The sequence below is a fragment of the Morchella importuna genome (assembly GCF_003444635.1).
Source record: "Morchella importuna strain M04M26 chromosome Unknown Morimp01GS017, whole genome shotgun sequence".
NCBI classification, from domain to species: Eukaryota; Fungi; Ascomycota; class Pezizomycetes; order Pezizales; family Morchellaceae; genus Morchella; species Morchella importuna.
In genome coordinates, this window is record NW_025763414.1 from 300,809 (window position 1) to 316,994 (window position 16,186).

At 45.3% G+C, this 16,186-nt stretch overlaps 1 protein-coding gene across 1 annotated transcript; it reads left to right on the forward strand.

Annotated features, from left to right (window-relative positions):
- Window positions 1-11,353: 11,353 nt before the first annotated feature.
- Window positions 11,354-13,568, forward strand: LAJ45_05984 (uncharacterized protein; the record flags this gene model as incomplete). Its single annotated transcript, XM_046115552.1, has 6 exons — window positions 11,354-11,608; window positions 11,863-11,948; window positions 12,068-12,200; window positions 12,327-12,805; window positions 12,919-13,239; window positions 13,319-13,568. 6 exons carry the CDS (start codon window positions 11,354-11,356, stop codon window positions 13,566-13,568), a joined length of 1,524 nt encoding a protein of 507 aa, XP_045971136.1.
- Between the last annotated feature and the right edge of the window lie 2,618 nt (window positions 13,569-16,186).

Here is a 16,186-nt window from a genome sequence, read left to right on the forward strand (position 1 = left end):
GTGATAGTAACCGTACGTACGCGTGTCTTGAAGACAATTTTTTTATGGGTTCGCGTTTATTTCCGGTTTAAACATATTATATATTTCCAGCAAAGAATTATGATCTAGCCGGTTAGACGAATGGTTGTATTTCCATTATCTAAATGATATATAGAAATGGTTTACTGCATTAGTCTTTGGGGGCCGCATTACGGAAAAAAGTGAAGGAAAAATTGTTTGGTGGCCGGGCCGATTACAGTGAAGCCAATCAACCAAGGTGCCAAGCACATGATAGTATTGCAATAGGTATACTCACCTAAAGTGTGAGCGGCCGGTAGGACACATATCGGAGCGAGGATCTTCGATGTGGATTCGACTTGGAGTGGTTGCAAAACCCTTGTCGTGTTACAAAGTTTTGGGTCAAGCTTAAGGCGGACTACGACTGATTGCATGGACAGAGTAAAGGCGAACCACCTTCAATTGGCCAAATCCGGTACATTAAGATTGGAATGCTTCTTTATAATCTCGCGATATTGTGTGTTGTTTCCTTATCTCGGGAAAATCGAATAGCACGTTAATTTATAGCGATAACATGTTAGTTCTCTAGATCTCCTTCGGGATTGATAAACAATTTCTCAACTCACGATATCGAATTTAATATGGCCATCTCTAGGATTGCTCATTTCTTAGGCTATAGAAAATGAAATATTTTTCACCTCGAAAAAATTGGATCACTGGGCAAACCAGGCCGCCATGTCTGAACAAATAACTCACCTACCGGCAGCCCCGCGGATGCAAATTACTGCAGGCCTACATATACAGGCACAGCTACATAAGAGCTAGAGTACCTCTCTACTCTAGAAGAAGTTGGAACATTCTTACTTAAGATTGCTTCATATCTTCCGGTCATTACCCCCAGCCCTCCTGCAGGTAAATACTCTACTCTAGACTCTAGGTTCTTACCGATGAGGGCTACAGGGCGCATCTTAGGGTACATATATCCAATTATACATACAGACCGAGATGCTGAACGTGTCAAGTGCCCGGGCCAGGTACTATAGTAGAGTACTAATAATTAGACTCTAGAAGCTACGCGGTACATGTAACTAAAACCCAAAAACCACTACTCTGGGAGTCGCTGACAGTACGAACTAGTACAAAATAACTCCTGCCCCTGCATTAAGCGGGTAAATAGGATAAACCGGCTTTTACGCCGGTCATATCTATGTTTGATGGGAGAAAACTACATTTTGCTATCGGTCAATAATCACGATCGTCATTAATTAAACTGTTCCAGAAAACGGAAGTTACGGCCAGCAGGGATCATAGGTTGAACTTGTAGAGTACCTACTGTTATTTATCTAGGGTTTGGGATAGACTTTTCCTTAAGTATGTACTCGTAGCTTTATAGCGTTTCCGAACACGACCAATATTGCATGACATACGAAAAAGCGCCAAATCCACCTTTTTGTATGTCATGCAATATTGGTCGTGTTCGGAAACGCTATAAAGCTACGAGTACCTACATGTACATGTACATATGTGTTACATGGCCTCGGCGCTGAATAGTTCGATACCGATACCCTAGTTTTCCGATAGTGTGCTGGCAACTGACGGTTATCGATCGGTCTGGTTCGCTATTAATTCCAGCGTGCGGCCAGGGCCGGGGCAGATCCCGAAAATGAAAAAGATCATGCAGGGTTATTCTATACACCAATAAGAAGTGATATGGCCATAGTGAAGATCAATTAAAACACGATTATTAGAGGATTTTAGCTGCGCGGATTTGGACAGAAACTCGAGGCACCTCCTATTGGTTGCAACGTGCATGCATGAGTTTCTGGAGTTTCTGTACCCTCTAACTAGGGGTATGCCAACTCGCGACCGCGAGTTATTGGATTATGGGTATCAAATAATTATGGAAGGCCTTCGATGGGGGCCTTCGGCTCCCCCATTCCACCTCCTCTGTTTAATTCTCACTCTAGAATTATGAGAAGCCTTCGGCCCCCGTCCTCCTCCTCTCGAGTGTTCAGTACTTTGATGTGTCGTGCTTACTAAAAACCCATGTCGGTGTCGACCAATCAGACCGCAACGAATTAAGAAAAAGTGTATTCTAGTACATAGTAGATTACGAGTTATATGTAAGTGTATATACGTATGGCGCGAGAAGGCATAGGGGGTGGGTGTGTCAACTTCAGAGGAACTTTTTTGTATGGGAATTAGAGAAAATTCCACCGTCAGGCTAGGCGCTAGTACCATCATGGGGGTAGATCTCCCAATTCCTATCCCTTGGACGCGTGAGACATTTGGAGAATCTCTCTCATGCATTAGCGGAATTGGCAGTCATGTGACTTAGAATTTGGCTGAGAAAACGTCCGGGTAAGCAGTTTGCTGCATTTATCGGTCTTCGGAATACTCAGAGATGCTAAAAACTTCGCAAGTTGCTGCTTTATTATAGTAAATCGTTTCCTAGGTAGGGCACGCTAATGCATGATTCTCCAAATGTCTCACGCGTCCAAGGGATAGATTGGCTGCAAACGCCGAAGTTTACACGCCTACCCACCATAGCTTCTCGAGCCATAGGTACAGTGGTGGGTAATAAGTCATCAGACGGAACGCCACCAAAATACGCGTTTGCAGGCAAAATTGTGGCTAGGTCGTCCGATGACTTATTACCCACCGCTGTACATTCTGTACCGTACAACTGCATGTAGCCTTTAATGGCCACCACAGTCGTTTCTGGGTCAACGGCGAACCCGGCTCTATAACAAATGGCGACTTTCGGGCTGATACATGTAATCAGTCAAGACAAAAGGGTCGATGCACTTTTGCTTTGTTGGCTTCGATTGGCCCATTCGCCATCGAACCAGGTTCGCCTTTCACCCAGAAGCGACTGTAACCTTATTATGGATCTGGTATATTAATTACATATAAATTTATATTCTTTAGCTATAGGTTTGACGGCCAGTTTTTATGTGGTAGAGGATCCCAAGTCTCGGTTATCGATTAGGACGTACGTACGTCGTCGCTGACTCGCCAAGTGATCGATGGAGGTTGCGTTGCAAAAGCTATTGTATATACCGTTATTTCTCGAGCAATCCACTATATCCGTAGAGGCAGATGGTAAATCCGGACCAAAGAGAGAAAGGCTCGGCGCATATGCAGATAGGTGCAGGACAAGGTATGCGTTGGAGAGTAATGAGTCCACGGCCATGATACATAGGTAGATCTGTCCGTAGTTATTGTAGTTAGGAACAATCATGGCGAGACTTACTCAACTTTCAGCAAGTGAACAGAATGCCGTTAAACATCATGTCCGGGTCCGTCCAGGACCAAAACCTAAGTCAATCAAGGACCGGGTCCTTAAATCAAATGGAATCCAACCAATTCGGAAACAAGAGCGTTCATGGAGCCAGAAGCAGAAGATACGGGCTTTGGTGTTCCTCTATCATCATCGCATACCTCTAGCTACTAGTGGTAAATTTCGTCCACCAACACAGGCGGAGGCATCACTTCTGTTCGGTATTCCTCAACGTACGTTGAGTGACTGGGTGAGAAAGCAAGACCAAATAGAATTGGTAGCTAAAGGTAGTTCAGCACGCACTGTACACTTACAACATACGATCTGTAAATGGCCTGAGCTAGAACGACAATTGTACTGCTTGTTTTTGGAGTGCAGAGAAAAAGGTCAAGCTGTTCGTCGTGGTTGGTTTAGATTGCATTCAGATGAGATTTTTCGAAAGCTATTCCCTTCCGTTGGTACTCAGCTATCACTTTTCCGCTTTTCCAATGGCTGGTTTGCTCGTTTTTTGGGACGGTACCGTATCAGTCTTCGATGTATCACCAAAACTGCTCAGAAAATTCCCGAGGATTACCGTAATTTGATTATCAGCTGGCTACAATTTAATCGCCGCAATTCCCAATTTGATCCTTACGCCTTTTACTCACACCGTGTACCTGTTGGTGGAGGTTTTATTCGACGTCAAAACCGATATGATCTCGCGAACATCTGCAATCTTGATGAAACACCAATCCCTTTCGAGTACTTATCCGGTAGAACCTATAATCTAATAGGAGACAAAACTATATGGGTTAAAGAAACAAGAAGCGGCTGGGATAAGAGACAGGCAAGTCTCGTACTGTGCATCTTTGCGGATGGGGTCAATAGAATACCGCCTATGATTATATTCCATGGACAAGGCAAAAGATTAGGCAAAGAACAAGCCAAATACCATCCGGGTGTTCTTGTTGAGTTCAACGATACTGCATACATGACCGAGGTTCTGTTCATCAAATATATTGAAATGTATTTGATTCCGGCATTGAATGGCAAACCTTCACTATTTGCTATGGACCTCTGTACATCCCATAAGACTCCTGCCGTCCTTGAAATCTTACGATCAAAACAAATTACACCAACTCTGATCCCCGCTGGATGCACTAGCTTAGTGCAGCCTCTCGATGTCTCAATTAACAAACCTCTTAAAGAATATATACGTACATTGACAGAAGAAGCAATCAGGGACTGTGAGAGTTTGGAGAAGGTTGAAAAATGGACTGTTAGTGATCGACGGATACTTACTACATGGAGTGTTGGGGACGCTTGGTATCTCTTTGCAGTTGAAAAGGATGAATTGATTAGAAGGGTCTTCCGTAAAGTGGGTCTTTCTCTCGCTGCAGATGGCAGCCAGGATGAAGAGTTGGATATTAAGGGGTTCAAAAGTATAGAAATTGGCGACTGGAAACTATCTGGATCACTACCCGCAACTCTACCCGTTTCTCTTGATTTTGCAGATGTAGATATAGAACATGATGAGAACGAGTCTGTAGAATTTATAGCATATGGAGAATAATTATATATATACATGCATGCACCTATCTGCATATGCGCCGAGCCTTTCTCTCTTTGGCCCGGATTTACCATCTGCCTCTACGGATATAGTGGATTGCTCGAGAAATAACGGTAGCTGGGGAAAGGGTTCCAGCTGTACTTGCTTGGCTGCCAAGTGTCACTTTAATTCAAAAATACATGTATGTATATCGGCCCAACCAGAGCCCTCCCCAGACATCAACAAAACGGGGTTCAGCACATACCTAGCTCGATTATAAACTTAATCGATTTCCAATATAATAGAGACTCTGCGCAAAGCCCCTAATATGGCCCTCTCACATGCAGGAACGAAGGAATACCCATCTAGAGTAAATTATAAAGTGTATTAAGGAGTACATATATATATTGTAGGTACATGCGCAATCTATACCTACATATACAGTCGCCATACAGTACCCTCTGGCATGCTCTCTAGAGCACTGAGGGCCGGGTAGCCATCAAACACCAAAGATCACTCGTCTGCATGCAGGGGTAATGGGTTTCACAATCCCAGTTCGGCTAGCTCCTGCATCGCTTGTGTGCGGATATTTATTTATGGAAATCTCACTGGGGGAAAGCACAAGCGACGATCAGGAGCATAGGCCCGGATCAGAAGATCATCTGAAGATGCGGCTTAAAAACTGTGGTTCGAGAGGGCTGAGACCGCGTAAAGAAACACGTCAAAAGACACCATGGTCGTGATGACATTGTGGAGATATGAGATACCACCCACTATCTAGCAGGTTAATTCTAGAGGCGCAGCTAGCTATATATGCCATCAAGAGGACCAGTCTCCGCCTTACGTATTACTCTAACACCTCAATCAAGGTCCTTTGACTTTGAATTCTTGATTTTCAAACTACATACATGTATGATGAGTTTGTGTAGAGTTGTAGATGCGCGCCCTACCATTCTACTCTAGAGCACAAGGGTAGAGTATGTGCTATGCATGTCTTTTCTTCCTTCCTTCCATCACATGCAATGTTATCAAGGCATTTGTCAATGCCATCCCTAAGATTCTATTTTTTTGCCTTAAACATCACCCCCGAAACTGTGCCGATCCCGCCCATTATAGCGTGCATAGGCGAGTGTGCAGACTTAATTGAAAGTCGACTGACCGTCCGATTGGCCACAGGGTTAGGGTTGCCTCATTTGCATTATTCAAAACTACATACATACATGTATATCTAGGATTTGTGGATATCACAAGTTACGATATATATTGTATTTTGGAAAGTTGAGCCGCGGAGAAGTCTCACGAGCCTCGATAAGCTTCAACACCCAGCTACTGAATACGCCTCGCAGTATATGCCTAAGTCCCCAGTACGTATACGTATGGTACGTACGGTAAGGAAAGTTTAATGTCCTGATCATGATTATGTCATTAATTCAATCCGGCCATGATGTCGTAAGTACCTACATGCTCAACTCATGATCATCAATTACATCTATCTTGGCTGGTACATGGTACGTACTCGGGGCAGGCCGTAAAAAGTACCGAATTTTGTCTCTGGGCTTTTTTCTACAGTAGTTCACGCCTAGCACGCGCGCCCATTGGTGAACCAAAAACCTGCATTGTCCGGTACTTTTTACCTGCCCCGAGTACATGTATACTACATGTGTGTATGTGGCTATCGATATCCTCTTGGGTACTCCTAACGACATACTGGGCCTTACTTCCTCTTCCTCTTCTTTAGCCCATCTGCGGCCAGGCAGATAGGTGTTCTTTCCGGCGATTGATATCTGTCTCATATCCTTATTACTTACTTGGATATTGAATTACATATAAGCGGCCACCGTTGCTAACGTCAACACCAACTCTCGGGCAATCGGTAGATGTGGTATACGTAGGTTGATCGATAGCCTAACGACTGCGTGAAAGTTCTACATACTCATTGATCCCTATCGCCGATCAATCATTATCAACCAGCACATGGAATCAAAAAAACAAAAACAAAAAACATGGCATCTAGCGAAGAAAGGAGGCACAAAAAATCTTAACGCCGAAAAAAAAGAGGCATAAAAGTGCGCGGAGAGGATCCCTGGCCATGCTGCGCGAGGTTTATTCGCCATATATGCATATCATGAGGCAGATTCCCATTCTCCCTCCACCACGGGTACGGGATTTTACTCTATCTCTATGTACGCATGGATCACCAAACCAAAATGCACGCGTGAGATCTGTGGCTCAGGGAGGAGGAGGGTGGAGTGGGTCATGGCACATACATATGTACCCCGCAGGTGTCAGGGAGTTCCTGCTTCGGTTTCAGAGCAATGTGTCACAGACAACGAGGGAAAGAAAGACATCAAGGTTCAGAAGAATTATACAAAGTTCCCAAGTAAGATATATCAGGTGAAAGTGCACACGATTACCACTTACCACATACAGGCGGCGAGGCCAATGGATATACATATCCCCTACTAGTCTTTGTTTTTCGTTTCTGAGCACGTATCCATTCTCCAGAATAGGTATGTGGATGGGAGGAGGTCTCACTTGACAGGGAATATTATTTATATCTAGCTACATGTATGTAGGCATCAACTCTAGCTCTATTCTCCGCTTTCGTTTCTGATCACAAGTCCCCACACACTGCCATACTGCAGTATCTCGTTACTAGTGGGGAACATCATCAGTTAACTCTCGGCATACGGATTGCAGAAACTGAAACAATGGCAGGGACCCAAATAAAAGAAAACTCTAAAATTCTTCACGGACGGATGCAAAATATGGTTGCGTCTTTGACATACCCTGGAGATCGATATATGAGGTTAAGTTGTGGCTTGGTCACAATGTGGTCTGTGCGTCCTCATTCTGATAAGATGAACAAAGCAAACATATTTACTTATACGCATCTCCTGAAGAATTCGGGATAGCTATAATTCATATGTCTGTCATAGTGATGAAATAATTCCCCGCCGATCATGGGACATGGATGGTACCATGTTCTCCTTACGTATCATATAGGAACATTGCAAGCTTAAGGCATAGAAAACTGGTGCTCCCTACACGTACGAACCAAGATTAATTATCATCTCGTCGTACTGCAGATTCTTCGTATGGTTATCCATCCAAAATCAGTAGCGGTATTCCACTTTATCTCGTCAGGAACGGGTCCCAGAGGTAGCTATTGGACCTCTACGTCCGAACACCACATAGATACCTCTCTCCTCTGCCGGCAGCGGGACCAGAGCCTATTTGATAACCTACCCCGAAAACGAACACCTACACTAGCTGCAAGACTCCATCTTCGAATCGCAAGGTATTCATTCGAAAGGTCCACCATCCAAAGTAGGGTTACGGCGCGGTTCCCGCGGTTAAAAAAGTCCTCACGGGTATCATCCTATGCTACCACACCGTATGCATATGCAAGCGCACCGGCATGGGGCATTAGGCGAGTCGAATGAACTTTTGTGGAGGATGGTCAATCTCCCGGAGTATTAATCAGATACTCCTTTTTCTTCCTTTTTTGGGTGGTTTCGCATATCCTCAGGTATTGTAGGAGCGTTGAGATGGATGGAATCGGCAGTGCTTTTTCTCTCACGACGGCCCCATGTCCCGGCCGACAACGTCCATCTATCCTCCAAACGGGAAAAAAATGGCAGTAAAGGAGGGAAGTATAAATAAAAATAAACAACTGAGCCGCTAAATGAAAGCTGCACTTCTGCGGCCTGCCCCACTTGACTCGGGCACCCAGGCAGAGTAGTCGGTATCCCGGCGTTGCAAATGACAACCTGCCACGAAACCCGGCAGGCAATTGCCTAGCTAAGGTGCAATAATAATCCTAGGAAATTTTTTTGTTTCACTTTTGCTGGTGCCTTATTGTCTCCAAACCCCGAGACCCCGGGTTTGGAATGCTATGTATGTATGTAGGGCATGTACCTACTCTACTCTACTCTACTCTCTAGGTATCTGATACTTTGCCCGGCCATACTCACAACGACTAGGGATTTACTTTTTCTCCTGGGGAAATATCAATTCAGGCAGCCAAGACGCACCATGGAAGAGAAAAAACCGGGTTCTCTGAATCAGGTTATGCGGCATGGGATGGGATCCCGATCACGTTATCGGAAGAGGGAGTAAACTTGCATGCATACGGGAGGGAGGGAGGGAGGGAAGGAGTTGACGTTGATTGACACCGCCATTAGAGATCAGGTGTATTCTCCCTGAGCCCGAGGGGATCGAGTGGGGCCTGAGGATCAACAACTCTGAGCAATCTGAAGTGTGGCCGTGGATCATGGGAGAAGTACAAGTAAATAGTTGTTAGATATTTAAGCACGCACATGCTAACTATTGCGCGCGGGTACACCTCTAGATGGGGAAAAAAGGAAAAGGGAAGAAAAAAAAAGAAGGTTGTTTCATTGAGATTCTGTTCGGATAAATTTCAGGAACTGTTGTTTGAACTGGCTGGTTCTGTAGCATGTAAGCCCGTTGTCTTGGCACGCGCTGCAGAGAAATTCGGTTAGCGTTACCTACGCTTACGGCGGCATTTTTACAAATAATTTGCATCTGTGCGACAGCGCCCCTAAATATTGGAAATTAACCTAGATCTTCTTTCTATTCGGCGGCATGGCATGGCAGTTTATGTGAAGATACAGTTCCGGAATGGCTGGTTGGTTTTCGTCTATCCTACATTTTTATCAAAGGCATCATACTTTTTTTTGAACTGAAAAAGCATTGAAAAAAATACCAAAACCAATGTCCTCTTCGGACCGGATCCACGGCAGAAGATAAAACATTCTCATTGGCCACCAACAACGACATGGCGCATCTAAATACCTTTTTAGAAAGGTATATCCAAGTGATTTATTAGTCAAGTTAGACATTTTTCTCCATGTAGCCCGTCCAACCTCGTGATGGCTACATTGCTAAAATTTAGGGTGGTGGTGGACATGTATGAAATCCAAAATTTTGATATCCGCGTCCGGGAAAGGAAGTCTAGACCAGCAATGGTGGGGGAGGGAGGAATGTGTTAGTGGCCTATCGTATCAATGATAGAATTAGGTGGTTACTCGGAGGCAGCAGGCAACTAGAGTAAATGGCTTGCAGGTAATTGACAGATCTTGCATCCTCGGTTTAGCGAGGGAGATTCGTTCAATTGTGCAGCTGTACAGGGAGCGAGGGCATGAACGACTGAGCCAATTCAATCGGCTTTTTTAAGTGGATATAGCCCATTGGCCATGGAAGGGACATTGGAGCTTGGCCGTGAGGTGAGGTGCGCGTCTGGCCGGACAGGGAGGGAAAATACTGTGACGGGCACAATTGTTCCTGCCTATGGTTCAACATACCTGTTGGGTATGTACCGCTGCCTATGTATTCCATACATCTGAATACCCATCTACCTACATACACTGTAGAATGGTACTGATTCAGAGGAGAACAGAATGAATGCGGATGCTGCTGCCTACCTGACCCTGCGTATACTTCCTCTTTCCTCATTAGGATATGCGTGTGCAAATGTAGGTACATACATGTATGTATGCACTCTAGAGTAGGTACTCTATGTGTGAGTAGAACAAGTATGTCTGTATGTATGTGGGTAGGTTCTCTGCTTAACTCAAGTTTCTGGTTACTCTAGAGTATTATATGTACCTACATAACTACATGTACCTACTCTAGATACTCTACTCTAGAGTACTAGAGTAGAATACTCTACCTACCGGTGTGCATCTTGTACTCTATGCCCCCATACGGTACCGTAGCTCAGCACGTACAAGGGTTCAGACCAGACATCCAATAATCACCGCCTAAGCATGAAAACGGTTCGTTACTCTACCATGTTCATAACCACCCCTGCGGGCGCGTGCCTGGAGTACATACTGGGGGGTCTAATTTTTGTGGAGTCCCGGCGAATTAGTACCAGAAGAAGTTAATCATTACAATGAGTACCTACTGTAGGCAAATCCCGCCCCTGCGTGATGGGTTGCAAGCTAGAGTACTAATGGCTGATGATCACTAAAAAAAAAACGATCGTCTGGGTGCACGGGCTTGTATTGTACATACGCCTTTAGACAAAATCACCAACTGACTGGCCCGCCTGCCTCGATCTTGGAACCACCGTACCTACCTACGGTACACCATGGTGATTGAGCTATTAGCAAAAAGCGCGGTTTTTGCCGTACTGAACGATAGTCTGTTACAATTGCTTGCCTACTTAAATGGATTCCTGCTCCCTCCTCGGATGCTCCAACAAGCTCTAGATCTCCTCTGGTCTGATACCATTATCATTACTCCCCCCTCACTCGTTTTTTCAAGCTTCTACTTCTACCTGCAGCTCGTTCCCTAGGATTGGAATAGAGAATTCTCCGAAGACATTGAATCAAACCACCAATACCTATCGTACCAGCCTTGACCCTTAGTTGATCTGAGCGTTTATTTTTCTTCTTTCTCAGTTATATTTATTTTTATCTTTATCTTATCTGGTGGTCGGAGAGCTTTAAGGAAAGGATCTTCAATAGTCAGACCAGCTAGCTAGCTATTCATTCAACTACTCCCTGCCAATACCAATGGAGAAATCGGTTCAGCAAGACGTACCACTACCTCCTACGATACCATCTTCGGTTGTTGTAAGATCACAATCACCGCCGGCATCGATTCATCATTCCATTGTCTCCGACTATTCTACCTCAGATCATAGCAGATATTACACACCCAGTAAGAAAGAGATTGAGCGCTTGGGACGTGTTAGGCCGGAATGCTTCAAATCGGCTTGGTCAGAGATAGGATTCGTCCTATCAATCTGCATGAGCCAAATATTGACTGTAAGATTTCTTCTCCCTATCTTTTACGATTTTTATGTTTTTTTTTTTTTTTTTTTTTTTTTACGCTGGGGCGCCCAACACACATGCACACATGCCATTGTAATTATGATATGTCCGGGATATATTCGTAAATACCCCATTAACCGACGTACGGAAGAGGAAGATATATCTCGCGCACAGCCCACCTATTAGAATAGTAACCACCCTCAATGCGCAGGCCATCATTGGCTAACTAGTCCCGCGCACCCATACAGGAATACTTCGTCTCCGGATTCAACCTCCTCGTGCCCTCTGTAGTGGACGCCTTCGATATTCCCGCAACCTCAGCAACCTGGCCAGCGTCCGCTTTTTCACTAGTAATATCATGTTTCCTACTACCCTTTGGCAGGCTGTCGGATATGTACGGCGGGAAGATCATGTTTGTGCTGGGCGTGGGCTGGTTAGTTGTGTGGAGCGTAGTCGCGGGGTGGCAAAGAATGAGTTGATGTTGGACCTGGCAAGAGCGCTGGCGGGGCTGGGGCCTGCGGCGTTTCTGCCGAGTAGCGTTATGCTGATGGGATGTGTTTATCGGCCGGGGCCTAGGAAGAATTTGGTATGTGCCTTTTCGTTTTGAGTTTTTTTCTGAGAGTCCTGATCATTGTGTATCAGTTTGGTTGGAGTCATTCTTGGAGACGACCCAATATGTAAGACATTGTACTAATTCGAAATTCAAATATAGGTATTTTCCTTCTACGGCGCCTGCGCACCACTTGGATTCTTCTTTGGGATCTTCTTTGCTGGCGTTTCTGCTCAATATTCTTCATGGCGCAGCTACTTCTTCATCGGGGCCATATTTGCCGCAATCTCTTTTGTGCTCGCCTGGGTTTCCGTCCCCTCTGATAGGGACGAGCGCAGTGCCTTTAAGATCAAGATGGACTGGCCCGGAACTATCCTCATCGTGTCGGGACTTATCCTCGTCGTCTACGCCATCACCGACTCCTCGCGCGCTCCCCAGGGTTGGAGGTCACCAAACATCTTGGTCACCTTTGTAGCCGGAGTCTGCATGCTCCTCGGCGCCGTGTATGTTGAGGGTTGGGTAGCTGAGCAGCCGCTCCTGCCGAGCCATATCTGGAGAGTGACCATGTTCCCGGCCGTTGTGGCTGCAATGTTTATGCAGTATGGCGGTCTAGGAATCTTTCTCCTCTACTCCACATTCTAGTAAGCCAACTCTTCCCCACCTCTCTTTCCCACCACCACCCCCCCCCCCATACTATAGCCTAGAGTAGCGATGCAAAAAGGAAAAATCAAAGACTAACCACCACCCCCTGCAGCGTGGACGGAGTCATGGGCGCTGGTCCCCTCCAAATCGTCGCCTGGTTCACCCCCCTCTTCGTTGGTGGCATGATCATTGCTACAGTCGGTGGCTTTGTCCTCCACATCATCTCCGGAACCATATTAATGATCACTGCCGGCGTCGCCTGGGTAATCGCGCCTCTCCTATTCGCCATCATGCCCGAGGGCGCGAGCTACTGGGCTTTCGTCTTCCCCGCCATGATCATGGCAACCATTGGTATCGATATCAGCTTCAACATCACAAATATCTTCATCACCACTGGTTTGCCGAAGCGACACCAGGGTCTTGCTGGTGCAATGTACGTTATCATTCCCCTAGCCCTGATAACCCTAACCCTGATCGGAAAATAATAACTAATGAAAATTGAAATATTATAGAATCAACTCGAATATGCATCTGAGTATCGCCTTTTTCCTTGGTTTTGCGGAGATCATCTCGGCGAAAACACATGGTCAGGGAATCAGAATCAGTTACAAGGCGGTGTTCTGGTTTGAGATTGCGCTGGCGCTTGTCGCGTTGGTGATCATGGTGATATGGGTTAGGGTTAGTAAGGCGAAATGTGATTTGACAGCGGACGAAAAGGAGAGGGAGAGGGAGATGAGCAGGTCGAGAGGATCTGAGGATTAGTTTTTTTCTTTAATGTTAATAAGTTATGGGGACGAGTTAATGATAATGTTGTAGGCGGGAGTGGAGGAGGGGGTTAGGGTTAAAAATAGGTTGGTCTTCAGAGGGTTTTTATTCGGGGGTATCGGACTGGCGTTTATTATTGGTTGGGAGTTTTTTTCTTTTCTTTGCCTTCGCTTCTCTTGTAATTAAATTTTTGGGGAAAAGGTGTTGGGGGGAGAAAGAGCAACAAACAAAAAAAAAACGTTTTGGGGGAAGAAAAAAAATTTAAAATCATAAAATAAAGATATCGTCTCATCTCACTATCTCATCTGGACCGCATCTTGATACTAATGCAATTGGTACCAGATTGGGGAGCGGGCGTCCAAAGTGAAGGCATCTACATGTGCCTGATTGGAATACAGCTGATCTGACCCGATGCTTTCTCTCACTCACTTTTTTTCTTCTTTTCTGGGTCTTTTCTTTCTTTTCCTTGGCCGCCGGCCGTGCAGTATGTAAGTACCCTTATCATAACGTGACAAGTGGTACATGTAGGTATAGTCCTTCTGTTTTATACATTGAGTACATGCCGGTACATGTCAGCTCCCCATGCCCAGTTTAGATGTAGGTTCCATATGTAGAGCACTGTATCAGATGTACTCGACAGATAGGTACCTAGAGTATACATGCCGTATTCACGGCCGGGCCAATGATACGGACACAAACTCAGCAACGCTCACCGATGAGGGCCTTGAAGGGCTTTCGGTTTGGTTCTGAAGTATACCGATACCATGATCAACTATAATTCTGCGCGCCTCCATGCAGCAGGTGGCCATTAGCCTATTGTTAATTGTCGGCCGGAGCTTGGGCACGTACCATGGATAACTGGAATCAGGTATATATGCCTGCTCTGGGTACGTGTAGAGTACTCGATGCAGCAGATGTACATACATATGATTACTTGGTGAGCTTTGCACCGGCAGTGAGTGATAGGTTTAAAAGACGGGTGGTCATTGCCGTTCGAGCTTTCCAGACCAGCCAGTAATGTTCTACCTAGGTAATGTACTCAACCATAGCGGACCTCCATATGAACAGCCGACGACCCCCCCCCCCCCCATTGCAACGGTGTCTCCAGCCAGTAAGGTGCCGGGGAACCTGGAGACCGTGCTCCGCTTGATTTGGGCGTCTATCGTCGGGTGGTTAAATCGTTGAGATTCCAGCCATGTGCTGGAATCGTGGTATTTTTTTTTTTTTTTTTTTTTTCCTTCCTTCTCTCTCTCGCGCCAATTACTCGGGCCAATAGGACGTGTAGTATGTAGGCAGGGCCCTTCCGGGGAAGCTCTCGGAGCTTGGCTTGCTTGGTTCTTGCCGTTCGAAGATACATGTCGAGTACCTATGCATCCTTCGTGCATCTGCGTCTGGCTGGGGGGGGAACCTCGGGTCTTAAATGTATGTGGATGTTTGAGACACGAACAACGTTGCAACTTGCAACAACGCATGGCTTGTCTGCTTTCTTTTTTTTTTCTTCTTCGTTTTTCTTTCTTTTTCTTTCGCCTTTTTGAAAAAAAGGAAAGAAAAAAACGTACCTTGAGGGGTTGGTTCTGGAATTCTGGAGTGGAGATGCGGTCTGTGCTTTTTGTCCGGGTGGATGGGGGCGGTGGGGGAGAGTCTGGAGGAGGAGGAACCTGGAGGATGGCATGGCCGGACGGATGCCTTCTTTCTTGGCGTGCCGATCGATCGAGTGATGGCGGAAGATTCTGTCACATGTGGGCACTGATGTTGGGCCAGTGCTGGTGCCAAGCTGTGGCACTTGTCTTTGGTGGAGAGTTGATGGAGCGTATTGGGAACACTAACCCCGTTTGAGTACTGCATTAATTCGAATAGACGGACGTTGAAATTCCCGTATTTGGTTATTTGTCTTGAATACGCCTCGAATCTCCCCTTGTACTGCTTGTGTGACCGGCTGTCTTTTTGAGTTAATGAGGTATGAGTATGAGTATAATGAGTCTGGATCTGCATGGAGTGCCCTCGTATTTTGATGGTCATAAGAGTTGATCTTTGGAATTGTGATTAACTATATGGTTGTCTCTGGGAAAGGCTTTAGAAGTTATATATGTTGGTCTGGGTCAAGTACTCTTCTAACTCTTCTCTTTAGAGATTGCCCCCGAAGTTAACGGCCTTACTAAATCTTTAGGTTTCCTTATTTCGATCTTTTCGTTCTTGATCTAATGGCTCCCCCGAATCTTAGAGGTGCATTGGGAGGAGGTCAATCGCTTATATATAACTCATTATCAGAAAACATATAAAAAAATTTGGTATCTATCATGATCGTGAAGATGTTAGAAGAGGCCTGTTTTGTACGTAAAAAGCGCAGGGATCGAACTATTTTATGCTTACCATTTCTACTACTTTACTGCCTGATATATATAGGGTATTGAAGATAACGCCTTTGACGACTTTCTTGTTGTAATACCAGGCCATATCCCCGGGTGAGATAATACTTGGTATGAGTTTCGTATGTAATAACTGTGGACTTATGTAGGTGGCATATCAACTTGTCCTGAACGATTTATACTTTAAATCTATGTAACTAGAAACTCTAGATCATAGTACATGTCCTATCAGTATCATCGTCTCTCTCA